The sequence below is a fragment of the Notolepis coatsorum genome, assembly GCF_963971535.1.
Source record: "Notolepis coatsorum genome assembly, chromosome: 6".
Taxonomy (NCBI): Eukaryota; Metazoa; Chordata; class Actinopteri; order Aulopiformes; family Paralepididae; genus Notolepis; species Notolepis coatsorum.
The window spans coordinates 68,033,828-68,059,773 of record NC_140170.1 but is presented as its reverse complement, the minus strand read 5'-3'; the positions used below and the strand labels follow the sequence as shown (position 1 = coordinate 68,059,773).

The 25,946-nt window shown below is 44.0% G+C and overlaps 1 protein-coding gene across 1 annotated transcript in view; it reads left to right on the top strand.

Annotated features, from left to right (window-relative positions):
- LOC311229533 (inositol 1,4,5-trisphosphate-gated calcium channel ITPR1-like) overlaps positions 1 to 25,946 on the top strand; it is a 323,615-nt gene that overhangs the window by 84,133 nt on the left and 213,536 nt on the right. Inside the window, 7 exon segments of the mRNA XM_084315609.1 lie at positions 1,407 to 1,565; positions 4,485 to 4,583; positions 7,327 to 7,410; positions 8,804 to 8,950; positions 10,024 to 10,119; positions 12,777 to 12,821; positions 21,766 to 21,923. Of these exon segments, the coding sequence (XP_084171735.1) occupies positions 1,407 to 1,565; positions 4,485 to 4,583; positions 7,327 to 7,410; positions 8,804 to 8,950; positions 10,024 to 10,119; positions 12,777 to 12,821; positions 21,766 to 21,923 (788 nt within the window).

Here is a 25,946-nt window from a genome sequence, read left to right as displayed (position 1 = left end):
CAGGACCCACCCACGGCTTCCCTCCCCCTAACTCAGCCAAACGAGTTAGTATAGCGATCAGCCCGAGCCAAGGCAATGCTGACTCTCTAGGAGTTGAGACCGCAGCCTCTTGCATTGGTGACGAGCACAATCTCCGCTACGCCACCTGAATGCCCCATGTTATGGTTATGGTAATGGATTTGGGTATGGTTATGGTTAAGGTAGTCTCGCATAGCCACCCATACCTCTCTCCACACTATGTTAGCACTGTGCCAGACAGGTCTGGCTGAACCTGTTATCATTCTGGTGTAGGGAAAACACTCTGAACCTGTTATCATTCTGGTGTAGGGAAAAACACTCTGAACCCGTTATCATTCTGGTGTAGGGGAAACAATCTGAACCTGTTATCATTCTGGTGTAGGGAAAAACACTCTGAACCCGTTATCATTCTGGTGTAGGGAAAACACTCTGAACCTGTTATCATTCTGGTGTAGGGAAAAACACTCTGAACCTGTTATCATTCTGGTGTAGGGAAAAACACTCTGAACCTGTTATCATTCTGGTGTAGGGAAAACACTCTGAACCTGTTATCATTCTGGTGTAGGGAAAAACACTCTGAACCTGTTATCATTCTGGTGTAGGGAAAACACTCTGAACCTGTTATCATTCTGGTGTAGGGAAAAACACTCTGAACCTGTTATCATTCTGGTGTAGGGAAAAACACTCTGAACCTGTTATCATTCTGGTGTAGGGAAAAACACTCTGAACCTGTTATCATTCTGGTGTAGGGGAAAACACTCTGAACCTGTTATCATTTTGGTGTAGGGGAAAACGCTCTGGCTTGTTTGTATTTCTTTAAACCAATCAGCATCAGTGACAGCCCGGCTGTTGGGAGATTAAATAATATTAAATATATGAAATGTTTTTGTATTCAAGTCGTTTTTTTTTTTTTTTTTTTACAGTGGCTCAGGAGGTAGAGCAGTCGTCTGGTAATCCAGAGGTGCCCGGTTCGATTCCCGCTCCTCCCGGGCAGCGTGTCGAAGTGTCCCTGAGCAAGACACTTAACATTTACATTTTGTCATTTAGCTGACGCTTTTATCCAAAGCGACTTACAAGTTTTGTACAACAATACAGCAGGAAGCTGAGTAACAATGTTCATCAAAGTGTTGAGTGCTACAGTGTAGGTTAGTATATTAGGACAAGTGCATGACAGTAAGGTTAGTTAGGGTTAGTGTTTATTTAAAAAAAAATCTATTTCAGATAATGACTTAACCCCCAATTGCTCCCGATGTGCAGGTTGCATGGTTGCCTCTGCAATCGGTGTGTGAATGTGTGAGTGAACGGGTTAAATGTGAGGAACGAATTGTAAAGCGCTTTGGATAAACGCTGTTATATAAATGCACCATTCATGTCATTCTCCCACTCAGCTCCTCCACCTGAAGAGCAACAAGTACCTGACAGTGAACAAGCGTCTCCCTGCGCTGCTGGAAAAGAACGCCATGCGGGTGATGCTGGACACGGCTGGCAACGAGGGCTCCTGGTTCTACATCCAGCCCTTCTACAAGCTGCGCTCCATCGGGGACAGTGTGAGTGTCCACTAGGTGTCACTGTGTCGCTGTGTGGGGCATGAGGGATGAAGGAACAGAGAGAAAGAGAGAGCAAGGAGGGATGAAGGAACAGAGAGAAAGAGAGAGCAAGGAGGGATGAAGGAACAGAGTGTAAGGAAGGATGAAGGAACAGAGAGAGAGAGTAATGAGGGGTGAAGGAACAGAGAGAGAGAGAGAGTAAGGAAGGATGAAGGAACAGAGAGAGAGAGAGTAAGGAGGGATGAAGGAACAGAGAGTAAGGAAGGATGAAGGAACAGAGAGAGTAAGGAAGGATGAAGTAACAGAGGGAGAGAGTAAGGAAGGATGAAGGAACAGAGAGAGAGAGAGAGAGTAAGGAGGGATGAAGGAACAGAGAGAGAGTAAGGAGGGGTGAAGGAACAGAGAGAGAGTAAGGAGGGATGAAGGAACAGAGAGAGTAAGGAAGGATGAAGGAACAGATAGAGAGAGAGAGTAAGGAGGGATGAAGGAACAGAGAGAGGGAGAGAGTAAGGAGGGATGAAGGAACAGAGAGAGGGAGAGAGTAAGGAGGGATGAAGGAACAGAGAGAGTGTAAGGAAGGATGAAGGAACAGAGAGAGAGTAAGGAAGGATGACGGAACAGAGGGAGAGAGTAAGGAAGGATGAAGGAACAGAGAGAGTAAGGAGGGATGAAGGAACAGTGAGAGAGAGAGTAAGGAGGGATGAAGGAACAGTGAGAGAGAGAGTAAGGAGGGATGAAGGAACAGTGAGAGAGAGAGTAAGGAGGGATGAAGGAACAGTGAGAGAGAGAGTAAGGAGGGATGAAGGAACAGTGAGAGAGAGAGTAAGGAGGGATGAAGGGAGAGAGAGAGCGTAAGGAGGGATGAAGGAACAGAGAGAGAGTAAAGAGGGATGAAGGGAGAGAGAGAGTAAGGAGGGATGAAGGAACAGAGAGAGAGTAAGGAAGGATGAAGGAACAGAGAGAGTAAGGAGGGATGAAGGAACAGTGAGAGAGAGAGTAAGGAGGGATGAAGGGAGAGAGAGAGCGTAAGGAGGGATGAAGGAACAGAGAGAGAGTAAAGAGGGATGAAGGGAGAGAGAGAGTAAGGAGGGATGAAGGAACAGAGAGAGAGTAAGGAGGGATGAAGGAACAGAGAGAGAGATATTATATCACATGTTGATCCCAACAGGCAGAGCGGCGCTTTCTACATCCCAAATGGGATGAGAGCCGACGGCCAGGATCATGTTTTTCCATCACGTTATTTGTTTAGTATTATCTCTTATTTACTTTTATATAATTATATTGTATTATTATTATTATTTTATTTTTTTATATTCTTTTATTTACTTTTCTACATTCTCTCTCAACCATCGCCGTGTGGTGCTACTGACGACTGCAATCTCTTCCCGGGGGGGGGGGTAATAAAGTGATCTCATCTTAGATATCAGCAGTAAGCCTGCCTCCTCCGCCACCACTACTCCACTGGGAGGGACGGAGTTCATTCATTCACTCACTGGTAGAAAACCAACACTGGGGCTGCAGGCTAATCTGATCCGTTTGATCTTTATTAAGACAGACCATCCGTTATCTGCAAGCGATCGGATCGGATTTGTGTGTGCAGACATCACCGACCCATCTGCATGGGTTGCCGGGGCAACGACGCAGGCGTCAGTACCTACGTACGCCGGTGACGTGGCTTTCCAACCGCAGAAGCGTGAGAATAAATTGGCTTTGCCAATTGGGTTAGTAATGCTCATGACGTACACTCCGTCTCGACGGCCGAGTATAAAATTGCCTAAATGTTCGCCCCCGGATTCCACTGCATGCAGGGCAGGGGAGTGGTAACAACCGAGTCTGTTTAACGCTGTGCCCGTACGGAATACCGTCCAAAATGTGGTACGGCTGCCTCTGGTTGCGTCCCAAGCGGATATGGTCCCACGAGGGCGACGAAAGTACGAAAGGTTCCCCTGCAGAGCTCCCCTCAGAGCAGCACACAGTAACAGAGTGACCCAGGGCAGAGAGAACCCCGGGTGGCTCTCCTGCAGAGCTCCCCTCAGAGCAGCACACAGTAACAGAGTGACCCAGGGCAGAGAGAACCCCGGGTGGCTCCCCTGCAGAGCTCCCCTCAGAGCAGCATACAGTAACAGAGTGACCCAGGGCAGAGAGAACCCCGGGTGGCTCCCCTGCAGAGCTCCCCTCAGAGCAGCATACAGTAACAGAGTGACCCAGGGCAGAGAGAACCCCGGGTGACTCCCCTGCAGAGCTCCCCTCAGAGCAGCATACAGTAACAGAGTGACCCAGGGCAGAGTGAACCCCGGGTGGCTCTCCTGCAGAGCTCCCCTCAGAGCAGCATACAGTAACAGAGTGACCCAGGGCAGAGTGAACCCCGGGTGGCTCCCCTGCAGAGCTCCCCTCAGAGCAGCATACAGTAACAGAGTGACCCAGGGCAGAGAGAACCCCGGGTGACTCCCCTGCAGAGCTCCCCTCAGAGCAGCATACAGTAACAGAGTGACCCAGGGCAGAGAGAACCCCGGGTGACTCCCCTGCAGAGCTCCCCTCAGAGCAGCATAAGCTCCGACAACTTAGGTCTTCAGCACCAGAGGCCTCAGAGTCAGAGACACAATAGGATAGAGGTTCTGTCTTCTGTCAAACCCGCCTCTGAAACATGCATAAAGTGTACTGTACTGAAATGTATAGTCTTTTAGCATAGGTGGTTTCCTTATGCGTGTTTCTTTCATGTGTGTGTGTGTGTGTGTGTGTGTGTGTGTGTGTGTGTGTGTGTGTGTGTGTGTGTGTGTGTGTGTGTGTGTGTGTGTGTGTGTGTGTGTGTGTGTGTGTGTGTGTGTGTGTGTGTGTGTGTGTGTGTGTGTGTGTGTGTGTGTGTGTGTGTGTGTGTGTGTGTGTGTGTGTGTGTGTGTGTGTGTGTGTGTGTGACGGCAGGTGGTGATTGGAGACAAGGTGGTCCTGAACCCGGTGAATGCCGGCCAGCCGCTCCACGCCAGCACACACCAGCTGGTGGATAACCCAGGATGCAACGAGGTTCGTTAGGCTGCACCGCTGTGCTCACCTCTACTGCATACAGGAGTAGATGATTCATAGTTAGTGTTTATTCTGCATAGTGTACCCCGATGCATAGTCTTCATTCTGCATAGTCTTCATTCTGCATAGTCTTTATTCTGCATAGTCTTTATTCTGCATAGTCTTTATTCTGCATAGTCTTCATTCTGCATAGTCTTCATTCTGCATAGTCTTCATTCTGCATAGTCTTTATTCTGCATAGTCTTCATTCTGCATAGTCTTCATTCTGCATAGTCTTCATTCTGCATAGTCTTCATTCTGTATAGTCTTCATTCTGCATAGTCTTCATTCTGTATAGTCTTTATTCTGCATAGTCTTCATTCTGCATAGTCTGTATTCTGCATAGTCTTTATTCTGCATAGTCTGTATTCTGCATAGTCTTTATTCTGCATAGTCTTCATTCTGCATAGTCTTCATTCTGCATAGTCTTTATTCTGCATAGTCTTCATTCTGCATAGTCTGTATTCTGCATAGTCTTTATTCTGCATAGTCTTCATTCTGCATAGTCTGTATTCTGCATAGTCTTTTTTCTGCATAGTCTTTATTCTGCATAGTCTTCATTCTGCATAGTCTTTATTCTGCATAGTCTGTATTCTGCATAGTCTTTTTTCTGCATAGTCTTTATTCTGCATAGTCTTCATTCTGCATAGTCTTTATTCTGCATAGTCTGTATTCTGCATAGTCTGTATTCTGCATAGTCTTCATTCTGTATAGTCTTTATTCTGCATAGTCTTCATTCTGCATAGTCTTTATTCTGCATAGTCTGTATTCTGCATAGACTTTATTCTGCATAGTCTTTATTCTTTATAGTCTTTATTCTGCATAGTCTTTATTCTGCATAGTCTTTATTCTGCATAGTCTTTATTCTTTATAGTCTTCATTCTGCATAGTCTGTATTCTGCATAGTCTTTATTCTGCATAGTCTTTATTCTGCATAGTCTTTATTCTGCATAGTCTTCATTCTGCATAGTCTGTATTCTGCATAGTCTGTATTCTGCATAGTCTTCATTCTGCATAGTCTTTATTCTGCATAGTCTTCATTCTGCATAGTCTTCATTCTGCATAGTCTGTATTCTGCATAGTCTGTATTCTGCATAGTCTTCATTCTGCATAGTCTGTATTCTGCATAGTCTTTATTCTGCATAGTCTTCATTCTGCATAGTCTTCATTCTGCATAGTCTTCATTCTGCATAGTCTGTATTCTGCATAGTCTTTATTCTGCATAGTCTTTATTCTGCATAGTCTTTATTCTTTATAGTCTTCATTCTGCATAGTCTGTATTCTGCATAGTCTGTATTCTGCATAGTCTTCATTCTGCATAGTCTGTATTCTGCATAGTCTTTATTCTGCATAGTCTTCATTCTGCATAGTCTTCATTCTGCATAGTCTGTATTCTGCATAGTCTGTATTCTGCATAGTCTTCATTCTGCATAGTCTTCATTCTGCATAGTCTGTATTCTGCATAGTCTGTATTCTGCATAGTCTTTATTCTGCATAGTCTTCATTCTGCATAGTCTTCATTCTGCATAGTCTGTATTCTGCATAGTCTTTATTCTGCATAGTCTTCATTCTGCATAGTCTTTATTCTGCATAGTCTGTATTCTGCATAGACTTTATTCCGCATAGTCTTTATTCTTTATAGTCTTTATTCTGCATAGTCTTTATTCTGCATAGTCTTTATTCTGCATAGTCTTTATTCTTTATAGTCTTCATTCTACATAGTCTTTATTCTACATAGTCTTTATTCTTTATAGTCTTTATTCTGCATAGTCTTCATTCTACATAGTCTTCATTCTACATAGTCTTTATTCTACATAGTCTTTATTCTTTATAGTCTTTATTCTGCATAGTCTGTATTCTACATAGTCTTTATTCTACATAGTCTTTATTCTTTATAGTCTTTATTCTGCATAGTCTTCATTCTGCATAGTCTGTATTCTGCATAGTCTGTATTCTGCATAGTCTTTATTCTGCATAGTCTTCATTCTGCATAGTCTTCATTCTGCATAGTCTGTATTCTGCATAGTCTTTATTCTGCATAGTCTTTATTCTGCATAGTCTTTATTCTGCATAGTCTTCATTCTACATAGTCTTTATTCTACATAGTCTTTATTCTTTATAGTCTTTATTCTGCATAGTCTTCATTCTGCATAGTCTGTATTCTGCATAGTCTGTATTCTGCATAGTCTTTATTCTGCATAGTCTTCATTCTGCATAGTCTGTATTCTGCATAGTCTTCATTCTGCATAGTCTTTATTCTGCATAGTCTTCATTCTGCATAGTCTTCATTCTGCATAGTCTGTATTCTGCATAGTCTTTATTCTGCATAGTCTTCATTCTGCATAGTCTTCATTCTGCATAGTCTGTATTCTGCATAGTCTTCATTCTGCATAGTCTTCATTCTGCATAGTCTTCATTCTGCATAGTCTTCATTCTGCATAGTCTTCATTCTGCATAGTCTGTATTCTGCATAGTCTTCATTCAGTGTACCCTGGCGTCACAGATATCAAACTTCACAGCACGGTGCCACAGTCATCTTCATACAGTATCAGTGTGTATTCAGCCTCACAGATGACCCTGTAGCTCCTGCAGGAAGGCTGTCCTTGTTTCTCTTACATAGCGCTGTAGTGTCTGCGTTCCCGCCAGCTGATCTCACCACCGCCAGTCATTATGGAACTCTTCTGTCTCTTTGTCTGTGTTTCAGGTGAACTCGGTCAACTGTAACACCAGCTGGAAGATCGTTCTGTTCATGAAGTGGAGTGACAATCAGGAGATCATTCTAAAAGGGGTCTGTTTCACAGAAGCGTCCAGCCTGTCACATTGTACTTCCTTTACCATTTGTGTTTTCAGTGACTACTATCCAACTCAGAGATTCAGATAGTTTTATTTGCCATATGCAACAAGTACAACAATGGGATTCTTACTCTCCGTTTACTCCACAGCATAAAGGAATAAAAAGCAACAATTAACAGAATAAAAAAGCAGGTATTTATATACAATAAACTGTCTGCGGTATGTGCAATAACATAAGTACGAATAAGTACTAAATACAAATTAAAGTACACATTAGACAAGTTAAAGATCCCATGTTTTGCTATTCCTTTCACTATTTGGGCAATTTTACACAATTCCTGTGAGTCTATGGAACACATCTGTAAGTTTTTTCCTCAAAAAATGCATTGTTTTGTATTTCTAATCAAGTACTCTAAAGCAGCATTTTTCCACTTCAAGATTTCAAGCTGTTTTGGGCTGGGCTCCGCCCATATTTGCAAAGCGCTTTGAGTGACAGTCACCCACAGTCTGCACTGGCAGACAGAGAGAGAGATAGAGAGGGAGACTAATTAATTTCGCCGCGGGGGGGGGCATAATCCCACGGGACAATGCATTGGTAACTTGTTTTAAATTACATTATATACCCCCGTGAATATTATTGCACGGATCGGAATAAGCGTGGGAGTGTGCGTGTGCACTATGATATTTTGCAACAGGTTGACGTGACGCGAGTGCCGACAGAGAGAGAGCAGAGAACGAGCGAGCGAGAGAGAAGGAGAGAGAGAGAGAGAGGGAGAGAGAGGGATATGGAGCATTTACACAAACTCCCGACTGCGTCCCGACTGTGTGTGTGTGTGTTTCCCCACACACACGCAGTCGGGAGTGTGTGTAAATGCTCCATATCCCTCTCTCTCTCTCTCTCTCTCTCTCTCCTTCTCTCTCGCTCGCTCGTTCTCTGCTCTCTCTCTGTCGGCACCCGCTTTGAGGAAGTGTCAGTATTTCCACTCGCTCTGTTGTTGAGTGAATGGTTGAGTGTGCGTTACAACCATAGAGGGGGCGTTAGTTATGCAGATGAGAATTCTTATACGTCACAGGTACGCGAAATTCAGAATGGCTTAGTTCAGTGGGGGGGATCTCGTGACATATGATCTGGACTGATAAGCCAAAATGAGAATTAGAGACACAGACCCCATTGATACAACCCCACATTGCTAGAAAACAATGCTAAACACTGGAAAAGGCTATTTATAAGACATGGGACCTTTAAAGATAATTGCACAATATATTGATGCACAAGGGTGCAGTATCCATCTATTTACCAGACATGTTTCTTACTTACATTTTGTGTAATGCGAACCAGGCAGGCTCTCTCGTTCTCATAGTAACAAACCACTTCCTCTCGTCTCCAGGGCGACGTGGTACGCCTGTTCCACGCAGAGCAGGAGAAGTTCCTTACCTGTGATGATCACAGAAAAAAACAATATGTCTTCCTTCGCACCACTGGACGCCAGTCAGCTACCTCAGCAACCAGCAGCAAAGCCTTGTGGGAGGTGGAGGTGAGGATGTAACTGGAAAATATGTTGTTGTTTTACATTTAGTAATTTAGCTGATGCTTTTATCCAAAGCGACTTAGAGATTGTGAACAACAAGTCAGCAGGAAGGGTACATCTCTGGCAGCTAAGGGTCAGTGACATTGTTTGTCAAATAGTGTAAAACTTGAGTGCATCATAATTAGCAAGATAGGTAGTATAGACATAATATTATTAGCATGATAGGTAGTAGTATAAGTATAGTAGCATAGTAGTATAGACATATTAGCAAGATAGGTAGTATACGCATAGGAGTATAGACATAATATTATTTGCATGATAGGTAGTAGTATAAGTATAGTAGTATAGACATACTTAGCATGATAGGTAGTAGTATACGTATAGTAGCATAGTAGTAAGGTATATAATAGTAAAAAGACAGTAAGAAGGTTATTTCTTTTATTATTTTTTATTTCAGATATTGCTTGAAGAGGTGTGTTGTTTTGTGTTGTGAAAATTGGCCGGGTTTCAGCTGTCCTGTCTTGATGTCTGTGTTATTGTCAGTGACAGACAGACAGACGTGTTGATGGTGTTGTAACCATCGTATCAAAGTCAAACTACCCAGAAGCCGCTCTTTACCGTGATTATGGGCGTGAGTTCATGTCACTTACAGCAGTGGTTCTCTTTTCACATCAAGGTCCCCCATTTGATAAGATCCCAGGGACCCCCATCTGTGAGGACATTTGTTATTACATTATGATTTCATCCAGAATTCCATAATAGAGGAGAGAGCAGACTAGTCATTCTCATACATTCTATCACTATACTAACTTATAGTGATCAAAATATTAGTGAAATTAAACTATTCCTAATTTTGGTTGTGGTGCTTTTTTCCTATTGCTAGGTTTTTCCTTACCTTCACTGGGGTATGTCTGGGAGTGTTGTTTTGGATTTCATGATGGGTTTTTTGTTCTTGATTTATTGTGATGTTTCTTCTTGACTTGATTAAAGAAGACTTGTCCAGCCCATGGGGACATTAACGTGTGATTGCGGGCATTCATTTAAAACATATTTTTTTCATCTCTCCTCTGTTATAACAGGTGGTGCAGCACGACCCGTGTCGGGGCGGGGCCGGCTACTGGAACAGCCTGTTCAGGTTCAAGCACCTGGCGACGGGACACTACCTGGCCGCTGAGGTCAGTTAAAAGGCTTCCCTCGTGGAAAACTGCTCATGGGATTCTGCTTTGGGGAAGTTGGGAAGCTTGTGCTCCAACAGCCAGAGTCGAGGTGCTGCCTTCAGATATGTATCTTATAGAAGAAAAACAAACGTGATACTCGATCCTTTAGAAAAATAAATATAGTCTCTATGATGACTCTTTGGCTAGATCTGATGAAGGCCGTTCTGGCTGACACGTCATCAGAATTAGAATCAGAAAGGTCTTTATTGCCAAGTAAGTTTGCACATACAAGGAATTTGTCTTGGTCTTTTGGTGCATCAACATTAACAGACAATTAAAGTACAATAAAATAAAATGGAATATATAAACTAAATTAGATATCTAATACAGTAAAGAGACAATATGTATCTCTTCTCGTTCTCTTGCTTTTTCTCTTGAAAAGTAATGGAAAATGAAAAAACCCAAATGTTTGGGAAATATCCTGGAAATTGTGTTCCCCCCCCCCCCCCCAGCTGGTCAAGTGTGTCGCTGCTTGTAGATCTGGTTTTCAACTAACAACTCTTCTTAGCTCAGATAAGACCTGGGACATGCCTTCTTTATAATTTGCTCAGATCTCCCCAGTTTAGTCGTTATGCCAATTCCCTTTCTGGTTGTTGCGCTACACTACTGTCGGTCTGGGGAGAGTGTAGAATACCATAATTGTGCCCTACTGTCGGTCTATGGCGAGGGTGTAGACTACCACATGCTGTCCTACTGTCGGTCTGGGGAGGGTGTAGACTACCACATGCTGCCCTACTGTCGGTCTGGGGAGGGTGTAGACTACCACATGCTGCCCTACTGTCGGTCTGGGGAGGGTGTAGACTACCAACACGCTGCCCTACTGTCAGTCTAGGGGAGGGTGTAGACTACCACACGCTGCCCTACTGTCAGTCTAGGGGGAGGGTGTAGACTACCACACCACATGCTTCCCTACTGTCGGTCTGGGGAGGGTGTAGACTACCACACGCTGCCCTACTGTCAGTCTAGGGAGGGTGTAGACTACCACACGCTGCCCTACTGTCAGTCTAGGGAGGGTGTAGACTACCACATGCTTCCCTACTGTCGGTCTGGGGAGAGTGTAGAATACCATAATTGTGCCCTACTGTCGGTCTGAGGAGGGTGTAGGCTACCACACGCTGCCCTACTGTCAGTCTAGGGAGGGTGTAGACTACCACACGCTGCCCTACTGTCAGTCTAGGGAGGGTGTAGGCTACCACATGCTGCCCTACTGTCAGTCTGGGGAGGGTGTAGACTACCACATGCTGCCCTACTGTCGGTCTGGGGAGGGTGTAGACTACCGCTGTGCCCTACTGTCGGTCTGGGGAGGGTGTAGACTACCACATGCTTCCCTACTGTCGGTCTGGGGAGGTTGTAGAATACCATAATTGTGCCCTACTGTCGGTCTGGGGAGGGTGTAGGCTACCACATGCTGCCCTACTGTCGGTCTGGGGAGGGTGTAGACTACCACATGCCTCCTCTGATAACGGAGTTGCGCTTCTTTTCAACCTGACAGCTAGGAATTTCCCTGGGAGATCATAACGTACACAGAGGTTCACGCTATCTCCCCCAGATCATTAGTAATAATAATAAACTTTATTTGTACAAGAATTGCACAAAGTGCTTCATAGCAGTGATGTAGACATAAAATAGACATAAATATAGACGGGCATACAATTAGCAGAGAATTGACTAGATAAAAGCAATGCATGATGTGCAGACATAAAATTAGTATAAAATAGACAATAATCCTAAAATAAACAACATGCATTCATAGGTTATCACAATCGACCTGTGCTACTCCTCCTATCAATCGATCGATAATACACTATAAATTAACGAGTTAATACTGAGTCCATTAGCTCACTGTATGTATGATGTATGATGTATGTGGACAATGACAAATATTGGTTGTGGACATTGCATTATGTGTGATGGAAACGTGAAGTCATGGAAGTCGTTGGGCCTCTGGGTTCGTAAGGACTGTGTTCCTGTTGAATCCAAGGGAACTAAAAAAATAAGGAAGGGTCATCACGTCAGAGCACCAGCGTTCCATGCTCTGCTTGGTGACAGACTTTAGTGCCAGTGTGACGGATCATACTGGTCTGCGTTGTGTTTGATGTTAAATGAGAATGTCCCGAGGGGGAGTCGAACAGGGGGCTCCCACTCCGCGGGCGACGACACAGGCCGCTGCACTAAGAAGTGAATTCACTCCTAACTACCGTACCTATGCGTCTGTTAACCCTGTTATGGGAAGTGAGTTTAATTTACCAGCCCGCACTGCCACAGTCACTCGTCAACACACCTGTTTCCGTGACTGTGGACATACCCACGGGCTTCCCCGTTACACCAGTTCTATTGAAGCCTGTATTAAAATTCTAAATATACCAGCTATCTGAGGAAATATACACCAACCAATATATCAAACGTTAGCTGGTTAACAATACAACAAAGTGCAGATTCTGACACCCGAGGTAATGATCCCATTCAACTCAATGTCGGGCTGAACTGAAAGTGTTCACACGTGGCACCAACGTGCGCTCACACGCTACACAGTGATGTACTAATGACCCTTCCTTCTTTTATAGTTTCCTTGGTTTGACTCCAGGAAGTGAACTGCTGTGTGTTTCTTCTTCCAGGTCAATCCGGACTATGAAGAGGAGTGTGTGGAGTCGCGCGCCTTAGTAAGTAGTTCTGCACCGACTACTACAACGCGTGGCGTATATCATGCCAGTCAGGGTACCTTGTGTATACTGTGTGGTGGAAATAGCCGAAGCTAATAACTTACTTAAGGGGCGACAGTGGCTCGGGAGGTAGAGCAGTCGTCTGGTAATCCGGACGTTCCCGGTTTGATTCCCGGGCAGCGTGTCGATGTGTCCTTGAGCAAGACACTTAACCCCTAACTGCTCCCGATGAGCAGGTTGACACCTTGCATGGTTGCCTCCGCCGTCGGTGTGTGAATGTGTGAGTGAATGGGTAAAATGTGAGTAACAAATTGTAAAGCGCTTTGGATAAAAGCGCTATATAAAAAAGCAGCCATTTACCATTTACTCAGTCAAAAGAGACCCGGTTAATACAATTTATTAACCCAATCAAAGTATCAATACAAAATAGTCAGAGTTAGGCTGGATGACTCTCGCCGAGGCGTTTAGCTCGGACACCAGGGAAGAGAGACCCTCCTCACCGGATCTTCAAACATCTTTATACATAAATAAACGGAAGGGGTGGGGGCCACAGGAAGACACGACGTATAGTAGTGTCCTGATAATTTGGGGACATGGGGGAAAGATCGGGGAGGCTTTATTGGGGTTAGTGAGGGGTGGGGGTAGGAAGGAAGGATGGTTGAGGGAGAGAGGGGCAGAGAGGTTTCATCAAAGAGAGGGGGAGAGAGAGTTTTATCTCCCACAACTGCACCTTGTGTATACTGTTTTACTTTTACTCATAGTATATATTCAGATTCTAATTCACCCCCCCCCCCCTCTCCCATGCTGCTATGACGCCCGCATAAGGGGATCAGTAAAGGAATATCTTATCTTAATCTTATCATAAGTGAGCCATACTCTAGAGAGTTTGATTGATTGATTGAAAATTGTATTAACAGATTGCAGAATGGGTACAGTACAGTACGGCTCAATACACACAATTGTTAAGGGGGTGCAGACCAGAGAAAGACTTTCGTCTTGTTTACATCAGGGTCCCCCATTTTCAATTCATCATACACTGTTTCACTGTAGTCTGTGGAAACATGCTCAACTGCAGCAGTGTAGAAAAGAATAGGCAAAGGGGGGTGCGAACACAATCCAAGGAGAAGTGGAGCCCCAGCAGCAGGGAGATCACTCTAAAAAACTGTAGTATTTGGGTAGATGGCAGAGTGAGAGGGCATCACTTGTTGTGACCTGTGTACCTGTCTGTGGCCAGCAGATGGCAGTCTTCCACTGAGAATGAGAATGCATCTCTTATCAATGTTCTCTGTAGCAGCACAACTTGCCATAGTGGCAGCGTTATAGACCTTGAATTGATAGAGTGGGTCATTCTCATTCAAGTCTACCATCCTGAATGGGCATTTGTCTGGTACACTTTAAAAGCACTGACATGGAACGTTATTGAAATGAGTTTGAGCAAGAAGGAGGGCTGCAGCGTCTTTGTAGTGTGAATCCAGTGTTTTAGAAGGTGCTCTTTGGATATAGGGGAGCCAGTTGAAAAAACTAACAAGTTCCAGGCACTCTTTATGTATAAAAATGCTTTAATTAATCGCTTAGTTCACATTAGAACAATTAAAAAAACACCATGTTTCAGCCTCTCTATCGGCCTTCTTCAGGGCATACTTCAGACCAAGCCAACACTCATTTCAATGCCCTGAAGAAGGCCGATAGAGAGGCCGAAACATGTTGGTGTTTTTTAATTGTTCTAATATGAACTAAGCGATTAATTAAAGCTTTTTTATACATGAAGAGTGGAACTTCTTTGCTTTGTCATTGAAATGAGTGTTGGCTTGGTCAGGGTTCTTGTATATAGCAGGGATTTGGTCACAATGCACAAGACTACTGGCGTGTTGACTGGGGCCAGCATTGTAGACGTTTCATTCATAGATATAGATATTCATAGATTCATACATCATTCATAGATTGTGGACATTTCATTCACTTAAAATAGAATCCCGGTCCCAGCGCTGTCCTGTGGAATGCTGGATTTCTGCTTTCTTGTCAACGACTCAAGAAAGCTGGTGTGTTGTCATAAAACTCAGAAAGTGTGTTACCATGAGACTGAGAAAGTGTGTTACCATGAGACTCAGAAAGTGTGTTACCATGAGACTCAGAAAGTGTGTTACCATGAGACTCAGAAAGTGTGTTACCATGAGACCCATGAAGCTGGTGTGTTACCATGAGACCCATAAAGTGTGTTACCATGAGACTCAGAAAGTGTGTTACCATGAGACCCATAAAGTGTGTTACCATGAGACCCATAAAGTGTGTTACCATGAGACTCAGAAAGTGTGTTACCATGAGACTCAGAAAGTGTGTTACCATGAGACTCAGAAAGTGTGTTACCATGAGACTCAGAAAGTGTGTTACCATGAGACTGAGGAAGTGTGTTACCATGAGACTGAGAAAGTGTGTTACCATGAGACTGAGAAAGTGTGTTACCATGAGACTCAGAAAGTGTGTTACCATGAGACTGAGAAAGCTGGTGTGTTACCATGAGACTGAGAAAGTGTGTTACCATGAGACCCAGAAAGCTGGTGTGTTACCATGAGACTCAGAAAGTGTGTTACCATGAGACTGAGAAAGTGTGTTACCATGAGACTGAGAAAGTGTGTTACCATGAGACTCAGAAAGTGTGTTACCATGAGACTCAGAAAGTGTGTTACCATGAGACCCATGAAGCTGGTGTGTTACCATGAGACCCATAAAGTGTGTTACCATGAGACTCAGAAAGTGTGTTACCATGAGACTCAGAAAGTGTGTTACCATGAGACTCAGAAAGTGTGTTACCATGAGACTCAGAAAGTGTGTTACCATGAGACTGAGGAAGTGTGTTACCATGAGACTGAGAAAGTGTGTTACCATGAGACTGAGAAAGTGTGTTACCATGAGACTGAGAAAGCTGGTGTGTTACCATGAGACTGAGAAAGTGTGTTACCATGAGACTGAGAAAGTGTGTTACCATGAGACCCAGAAAGCTGGTGTGTTACCATGAGACTCAGAAAGTGTGTTACCATGAGACTGAGAAAGTGTGTTACCATGAGACTGAGAAAGTGTGTTACCATGAGACTGAGAAAGTGTGTTACCATGAGACTGAGAAAGTGTGTTACCATGAGACTCAGAAAGTGTGTTACCATGAGACTGAGAAAGCTGGTGTGTTACCATGAGACTCAGAAAGCTGTTGTGTTACCATGAGACTCAGAAAGCTGTTGTGTTACCATGAGACCCAGAAAGTGTGTTACCATGAGATTGAGAAAGTGTGTTACCATGAGACCCAGAAAGTGTGTTACCATGAGACTGAGAAAGTGTGTTACCATGAAACTGAGAAAGTGTGTTGCCATGAGACTCAGAAAGATGGTGTGTTACCATGAGACTCAGAAAGATGGTGTGTTACCATGAGACTCAGAAAGATGGTGTGTTACCATGAGACTCAGAAAGCTGGTCTCATGCACTGTCCATAGCCGTATGTAGGACGTAGGCTACAGCGCGCTGGTCATGATCACAAAATAAGCCTCGACAGGGTGATTCAAGACCCCAAACGCAAAGTGGGGCTTCCTGACCGAGCTTGTTTTCCCATAATGGCTTGCTGTACGTTACCCTGCTTATCACACAGCTACTTACCAAAGACATTCATGTTTTCAAATGATTTTATTACAAGCCAAACATAGTCCACCAGAGCTGCACTTGACTGGTTCTAACAGCGTGTCCGTTAGCCTGAACACTTAGTGGGTTGACCCAAACCGAACCTAAAATACTACCTCTCTAAATAGGCCTACCAAACTGCTTCGCTAGCTCCTTCTTGATTAAAGATATCTGCTCCACAGAATAACCTCATCTTAATAAATCTACCTACTTCAGTTCAAGTTCACGTACCAAGTGTAACATCGGGTCTATTATTCAAGTCAAGTGTTCCTTTGTTAATCCCCTTCAGCTGAATAACTTACTCAGTCAGAATTAGACCTGGTTAATACAATTTATTAACTCAGTCAAAGTATGAATACAAACATTGTTAGAGAAGTCAAGTGATCATTTGTTAATCCCCTTGGGGAAGTTCAAGTGTCATAGCAGCATGGGGGGGGGGGGGGGGGGGTACAGGTAGGGTAGGTGTGGTGTGGTGGAAAGTAGCAGTAGCTGAATAACGTACTCAGTCAGAAGAGACCTGGTTAATACAATTTATTAACTCAGTCAAAGTATGAATATAAAAATAGTTAGAGTTGTCTGGATGACTCTCAACGAGGTGACTAGCTTGGACACCCGGAATGAGAGAACCCCCACTGAACATCTTTATACAAACGGGAGAGGGTGGTGGACTGAACATCTGGGGAGGTGAAGGACTGGGGGTCGGGGTAGATAGGAAGGAGAGATGAAAGAGAGAGAGAGGAAGGAATGGGAGGAGGGGTGAAGAAAAGATGGGTGAGAGCGATTAAAGAGAGAAGGGCGGGGGGAGTTTTACTACCACATAGGTATATAGATGATAGAACATAGAACAAAGTGCAAGTAATAATGACAATAGTGATAACAGTAGTAGTAGTAGTGAACAGTACACTTTATGTCAGTGATGGCTGTCGGATTGTAGAGCTACTCAACACTTATTTTAACAAAATAAAACCGCAACAAAGCCGTTTAATGAATAGCAACGAATGCTTATTCCCACGACAGCGTTATCAAAATCCTATGTAGGCCATCGTAGGTGTACTAATGTAAATGACAACAAAGGGCCCTTTCTGTCCCTCCTGAGTTCTGTGGGCGGCAGTCAGAGGTTATTAATCAGGCGGCGAGGAGGGAGGTCGCTTCCGTCACAGCTGGCCATTATGTGTGCAGGCTGAAGTCGACCACTACAGAGGACGTGAACGTAGTCATGTGGACAGGGCCACGAGCAGAGGTCACAGCAGAGGTCACAGCAGAGGTCACAGCAGAGGTCACTGACAAAGAATGTCCTAGTATATGCATGCCCGCGCCAATTTAGTATGGCGGTTGCTTTTAATAAAAGGCATGATGGTATGGGCTTGTGTCTATAATGCCGGTGTCTGTCTGCTAATTCTATACCGTGTCTTTAATCTGAAAAGCCATCTTGTCCCTTATACCCAGATGACATGATAACTATAAGTTGGTCACGAGTCTCTCTTGGCACGGCTCAAAGAGACCTTTTCACAGAAGACCGCGACAATTTGATCCAATTTCTGCGTTTATAGTTTAATTCATGCCAGTATAATGTTGTGGCCTTAACTCGATAAACTGTACCAAGAGAGAGACTCATGACCAATTTGTAATAAAACACACGATACTTATAGGGCACAAGTGAGTTTGAGTTGAGTTTAGATTAGTTTATTAGACGAATGAAGTGGAGGTAATCCTACGATATCCATGGGTAAATAACTGTCAAAGATAAAAACGTTAAAGTCACAGACTTTATTCGCATTGTGGTCCTTGTTGCTAAGTCACCGTCGTATTAGGTTGGGCAAGTGTTAGTACCCTCTCTAGCCTCCCTACCTAGGGATACAGGGTGCCGCACTGCCTTGTGTGTGTGTGCGTAGGGATACGCAAAGGCTAAGGGAGAAAACCCTGAAAGAAAACCACACTGCCTTGTGTGTGTAGGAATACGCAAAGGTTAGGTCCCACCGGCAATGGGGTTACCTGTAAGGAAGGGCAAAAACCAAAAATGATGACTCCTGTGGCGTGGAGTCATCACCCGTCCAACCTCACTGTAGTGGGGAAAATAGGGATGTAAAACGAAGATGATGATGATGATGATGATGATGATGATGATGATGATGATGATGATGTTAAAGGGGAACTCCACCCAAATGAAGAATTCCAATATATTATTTCCATGGCCTAGGAAGGTTCAATCAATATGTGTGAGCATGAACTACCGTCTCCTGAAGCCAGAGACGGTAACTCAACCCTGTCATCAGGTCTGGAGCTGCTCCACTGACATTCAAATTTAAGTTTGTTTTCTTATTTTTTTTATGCTCAGATGAGCTTTATTCTCTATTATTGTTCTCTGTTCTGAAATGTGAGATGAGAACATTCCCCGCTCAGTGTCATCTATAACATCTTTCCCCAATTAATCTTGTCTATGGAGCAGCCTCAGACCTTATACTGTACCTGATGATCTAGCAGCCCAGTTTCGATTTGGGAGGGAATTGCACCTTGTATGAATATACCGCAGCAATCAGCCACAAAATGTGAAGAGTTCGCAGTTTTCTTTAATGAAAAAATATCATTGATTAGAGCAAGCATTACCGCTGATATAGATCTGGCTGTGAGTGAAAACCCACCTGAGATAACAATGGGGGAATTCACATGTATTACATTACCTGACCTCTGTAAGATTGTCTCTGAGTGTAATTCCGCCACCTCCTGCCTCGATCCTATACCAACAGCATTTCTCAAGCGGGTGTTTGATAGTGTCTCAAATCATGTCCTTGAAATCATAAATATGTCTCTTCAAACAGGCACTTTTCCAGATGCATTTAAAACGGCTGTAGTAAAACCACTACTAAAGAAAACAAACTTAGATGTAAACGAACTAAAAAGCTATAGGCCAATATCGAACCTTCCATTTATCAGCAAGATATTAGAAAAGATAGTCTCAGTACAAATAAACTCCTTTCTCAAAGATAATAACATCATGGAGGAACTACAATCAGGCTTCAGAACAAATCACAGCACTGAAACTGCCCTTACCAAAATAGTTAGCGACCTCAGGCTAAACTCCGATGCTGGCAAAGTCTCAATTCTTGTCCTATTGGACCTTAGTGCAGCGTTCGATACGATTGACCATAATATCTTGATCAGTCGTCTTGAAAGACTAGTTGGCTTTTCCGATCATGTACTAAATTGGCTCATAACATACATTAAGGGGAGAAGGTTCTATGTTAAGCTTGGAGACAATGTATCCGAGGAACATGACAGCAATTTTGGAGTCGCACAAGGAAGCTGCCTTGGTCCATTACTCTTCTCACTATATATGCTGCCCCTCGGGGACATCATTCGAGACCACAATGTATGCTTCCATAGTTATGCTGATGATACACAACTATATATCTCCGCAGAACCAAATAACACTACAGCCATACAGTCCATTACAAATTGTCTGTTAGCAATAAACAAGTGGATGAACAATAACTTCCTAAAATTAAACGAAAGCAAGACCGAAATCCTATTGATCGGCCCAAAAGCGAAAAGGGAAGTGCTTTGTAAAAACCTGGGGAGTCTGTCATCCTATGTAAAGACTGAGGTTACAAGCCTAGGTGTCATCTTGGACTCAGACCTGACCTTTAAGTCTCATATAAATAAGGCCATGAAAACGTCATTCTTCCACCTAAGAAACATAGCGAAAGTAAGACCTTTCGTAAATAAAAAGGATGCAGAGAAACTTATTCATGCTTTTGTATCAAGTCGGCTTGACTATTGTAATGCACTGTTCACTGGTCTTCCCAAAGCAACCATTGGGAAGCTTCAGCTTATCCAAAACTCTGCAGCTCGATTACTAACTCATACAAGGAGAAGAGAACATATCACTCCAGTCCTGGCCACTCTGCACTGGCTTCCAATAACTCATAGAATTGATTTTAAGGTCCTTTTCCTAACATATAAAGCTCTTAATGAGCAAGGCCCAAAATACATAGCAAATTCCCTAGTTAGTTATCTGCCCTCAAGAACGCTACGGTCATCCACTACAGGTTTACTAGACACGCCCAGAAACCAAAAAAGGATAGGAAGTATGGCATTTGCCAACTATGCCCCAAAACTATGGAACACACTACCAACACACATCAGAAACGCCAGCTCTATACACATTTTTAAAGGAAAATTAAAAACGTACCTATACAGTCTAGCTTACAAATAGTTATGGCTTGGAAAAACCTGATGGATCCATGAGGCTAGGATAAGCCTTGTGGACCCAACTTTTTAGATGAAGGAACGGGTACATACGCACACAATACACGACCACTGATGGATCCGTAAGGCTTGGAAAAGTCTTGTGGACCCAACTCTTTAGATGAGGGAACGGGTACATACGCACACAAGACGCGGCCACTGATGGGTCCATGGGACTTGGTAAAGCACTATGGACCCAAACTCTGGCCACTGACCACATGAAGGAACGGGTACATACGCACACAATACACGGCCACTGATGGATCCATGGGACTTGGTAAAGCACTATGGACCCAACTATGACCACTGATAAAAACGTAACTACACTAGCGTTATAAGAGCTAAACATTGCTACCTACCATACAAGTGCATTGGTTTAGTGCACTTCCGGTTGCTACTGAGCGGAAATGTTTGTGCGGACCTGTTCTCCCAAACTGGTAAGCAAATGACTGTTTTTATGTTATTTTCATTTTTACGTTACTATTATTATTATTATTATTTTTTTTAAACATTGATCTTAACTGATCACTGTGACTTTATTGCTTTTATCGTTATATATGCCTATAATTGTGTACAGCACTTTGAGCTACATGACATGTAAGAAAGGTGCTTTATAAATACTTACTTACTTACTTACTTACTTACTTACTTGTATGAATTCTGAAATTGGGGTGTAGTTCCCCCTTTTAAAGGAACACGCTAACATTATGGAAAATGTGCTTACCGTCTTCTCCAGAGAAGATGGATACCAGTTTCCTCTCTGTGCATTCAGTAGAAAGCTATCCGGCTGCAAGCTAGCCTAGCTTAGCACAAATGACTGGAAGCGGATACGGACCACTAGCCTAGCTGTTGGCCAAAAACACCTGTTTTGGAGTTTTAAGCTATAGGCTAGTGGTCCGTATCCGCTTGCATTCATTAGTGCTAAGCTAGGCTAGCTTGTAGCCGGATAGCTTTCTGCTGAACACACAGAGAGGACATTGGACATTGATCCCATAATGCTGGCGTGTAACTTTAAGTTGTTCTGACCCTCCTGTCCTAGCAGCTGGACTCGGACCAGGAGGCCCTACGCGTTCGTCTCCGGAACCCTCAGGACAAGGTCATGTACACCCTGGTGTCCGTTCCCGACGGCAACGACATATCCTCCATCTTTGAGCTTGATCCCACCACACTGAGAGGTGGAGACTCCCTGGTGCCAAGGTAGGAGGGCGACGGCCACGACGTTTGAACCTATAACTCCGTTTTTAAATGATTTGGCCTTTTTTCTTCGCGACCTTGCCTACTTTTTAAAAGAAATCACAGACAGACACCATTCCTTTTGACCGCCATTATATTTGGCCTGTGTAAAAACTGCCGGCAGAACGCTTATATTGTTTGTTACAATTCTTTAGAATTTATTTTGTATTGCTGTCCGGCTGCATGCTTGCCTAGCTTAGCACAAATTAATGGAAGCTGTTAATTCCATTCAGTAGTGGATAGCTTTCTACCAAAAGCACAGAGAGGAAATTGGTATCTGTCTTCTTGTCTGACTCTGAAGAAGACGGTGAGCGCATTTACCCATAATGACGGCATGTTCCTTTAACACACACACACACACACACACACACACACACACACACACACATACACATACACATACACATACACACACGCGCACACACACACACACACACACACACAAAACACTTAAACCTAACCTGTTCTTACAGCTCAGTTCTATGAGTCCAAACACATGTTCTGACCTGTCACATTGCAACAGCTCCTAGTGGAGTGGATGGTCCGTGTCCACTCCCTGGCCTCTCGCCGCCTCCACTCTGACAACGTGAGAGGCGTCTGCATGTGAAGTAGGGGATTTCCACTGTATATCATTAATCATCTTAGTGAGGTTACAAGGCATGCGTGTGTGTGTGTGTGTGTGTGTGTGTGTGTGTGTGTGTGTCTGTCTGAGAGAGAAGAGTGTGTGCGGGTGAGTATGTGTCTGAGAGAGAGAGAGAGAGAGAGAGAGAGAGAGAGAGTGTGTGTGTGTGAAAGAGAGAGAGAGAGAGAGAGAGAGTGTGTGTGTGTGTGTGTGCATGTATGTGTCAGAGAGAGAGAGAGAAAGAGAGTCTGAGAGAGAGTGTGCCTGCGATAGTATAATGTCAGAGAGAGTGTGTGTGAGCGTGCATGTATGTGTCAGAGAGAGAGAGAGAAAGAGAGTCTGAGAGAGAGAGTGTGCGTGTGAGAGTATAATGTCAGAGAGAGAGTGTGTGTGAGTGTGTGAGTGTGCATGTATGTGTCAGAGAGAGAGAGAGAGAGAGAGTGTGTGTGTGTGTGTGAGTATGTGTCTGAGAGAGAGCGGAGAGAGAGGAGTGTGTGCGTGTGAGTATGTGTCTGAGAGAGAGAGTGTGTGTGTGAGTATGTGTCTGAGAGAGAGCGGAAGAGAGAAGAGTGTGTGAGTATGAGTATGTGTCTGAGAGAGAGAGAGAGAGTGTGTGTGTGCATGTATGTGTCAGAGAGAGAGAGAGTGAGTCTGAGAGAGTGTGCGTGTGAGAGTATAATGTCAAGAGAGAGAGTGTGTGCGAGTGTGCATGTATGTGTCTGAGAGAGAGAGTGTGTGTGTGTGTGTGAGTATGTGTCTGAGAGAGAGCGGAAGAGAGAGTGTGTGTGCACGCATGTGAGTATGTGTAAGAGAGAGAGTGTGCCTGCGAGAGTATAATGTCAGAGAGAGTGTGTGTGAGCGTGCATGTATGTGTCAGAGAGAGAGAGAGAAAGAGAGAGTCTGAGAGAGAGAGTGTGCGTGTGAGAGTATAATGTCAGAGAGAGAGTGTGTGTGAGTGTGTGAGTGTGCATGTATGTGTCAGAGAGAGAGAGAGAGAGAGTGTGTGTGTGTGTGTGAGTATGTGTCTGAGAGAGAGCGGAGAGAGAGGAGTGTGTGCGTGTGAGTATGTGTCTGAGAGAGAGAGTGTGTGTGTGAGTATGTGTCTGAGAGAGAGCGGAAGAGAGAAGAGTGTGTGAGTATGAGTATGTGTCTGAGAGAGAGAGAGAGAGTGTGTGTGTGCATGTATGTGTCAGAGAGAGAGAGAGTGAGTCTGAGAGAGTGTGCGTGTGAGAGTATAATGTCAAGAGAGAGAGTGTGTGCGAGTGTGCATGTATGTGTCTGAGAGAGAGAGTGTGTGTGTGTGTGTGAGTATGTGTCTGAGAGAGAGCGGAAGAGAGAGTGTGTGTGCACGCATGTGAGTATGTGTAAGAGAGAGAGTGTGCGTGCGTGAGTATGTGTCTGAGAGAGAGTGTGTGCGTGTGAGAGTATATGTCAGAGAGAGAGTGCGTGTGAGTCTGTCAGAGAGAGAGAGAGAGAGAGAGAGAGAGAGAGGGTGTGTGCGTGTGAGAGTATATGTGAGAGAGAAAGTGAGTGTGAGTCTGTCAGAGAGAGATAGGGTGTGTGCATGCATGCGTGTGTGTATGAGAGACAGAGAGGAGGAGGAGTGTGTGTGTCTGTGTCTTATTGTAACTTACAGTAATGTTGTGGTTTGACTTGTGTCATACTGGATTTAAGGGTATATGGTTCCTGTTTATGGTCATGCTGGAGAAGATAACAATGATTCACTCTGACTAGAAGGAACCACAGCCAGGCAGCAAACACTGTTACTGACATGACCTACACCCAAACACACTGTTACTGACATGACCTACACCCAAACACTGTTACTGACATGACCTACACCCAAACACTGTTACTGACATGACCTACACCCAAACACTGTTACTGACATGACCTACACCCAAACACTGTTACTGACATGACCTACACCCAAACACTGTTACTGACATGACCTACACCCAAACACTGTTACTGACATGACCTACACCCAAACACTGTTACTGACATGACCTACACCCAAACAAACTGTTAGTGACATGACCTACACCCAAACACTGTTACTGACATGACCTACACCCAAACAAACTGTTACTGACATGACCTACACCCAAACAAACTGTTACTGACATGACCTACACCCAAACAAACTGTTACTGACATGACCTACACCCAAACAAACTGTTACTGACATGACCTACACCCAAACAAACTGTTACTGACATGACCTACACCCAAACAAACTGTTACTGACATGACCTACACCCAAACAAACTGTTACTGACATGACCTACACCCAAACAAACTGTTACTGACATGACCTACACCCAAACACTGTTAGTGACATGACCTACACCCAAACACTGTTAGTGACATGACCTACACCCAAACAAACTGTTAGTGACATGACCTACACCCAAACAAACTGTTACTGACATGACCTACACCCAAACACTGTTACTGACATGACCTACACCCAAACACTGTTACTGACATGACCTACACCCAAACACTGTTAGTGACATGACCTACACCCAAACAAACTGTTACTGACATGACCTACACCCAAACAAACTGTTACTGACATGACCTACACCCAAACAAACTTACTGACATGACCTACACCCAAACAAACTGTTACTGACATGACCTACACCCAAACAAACTGTTACTGACATGACCTACACCCAAACACACTGTTACTGACATGACCTACACCCAAACAAACTGTTACTGACATGACCTACACCCAAACACTGTTACTGACATGACCTACACCCAAACACTGTCAGTGACATGACCTACACCCAAACACTGTTACTGACATGACCTACACCCAAACACACTGTTACTGACATGACCTACACCCAAACACTGTTACTGACATGACCTACACCCAAACAAACTGTTACTGACATGACCTACACCCAAACACTGTTACTGACATGACCTACACCCAAACACACTGTTACTGACATGACCTACACCCAAACACTGTTACTGACATGACCTACACCCAAACAAACTGTTACTGACATGACCTACACCCAAACAAACTGTTACTGACATGACCTACACCCAAACAAACTGTTACTGACATGACCTACACCCAAACAAACTGTTACTGACATGACCTACACCCAAACAAACTGTTAGTGACATGACCTACACCCAAACACTGTTAGTGACATGACCTACACCCAAACAAACTGTTACTGACATGACCTACACCCAAACACTGTTACTGACATGACCTACACCCAAACACACTGTTACTGACATGACCTACACCCAAACAAACTGTTAGTGACATGACCTACACCCAAACACTGTTAGTGACATGACCTACACCCAAACACTGTTACTGA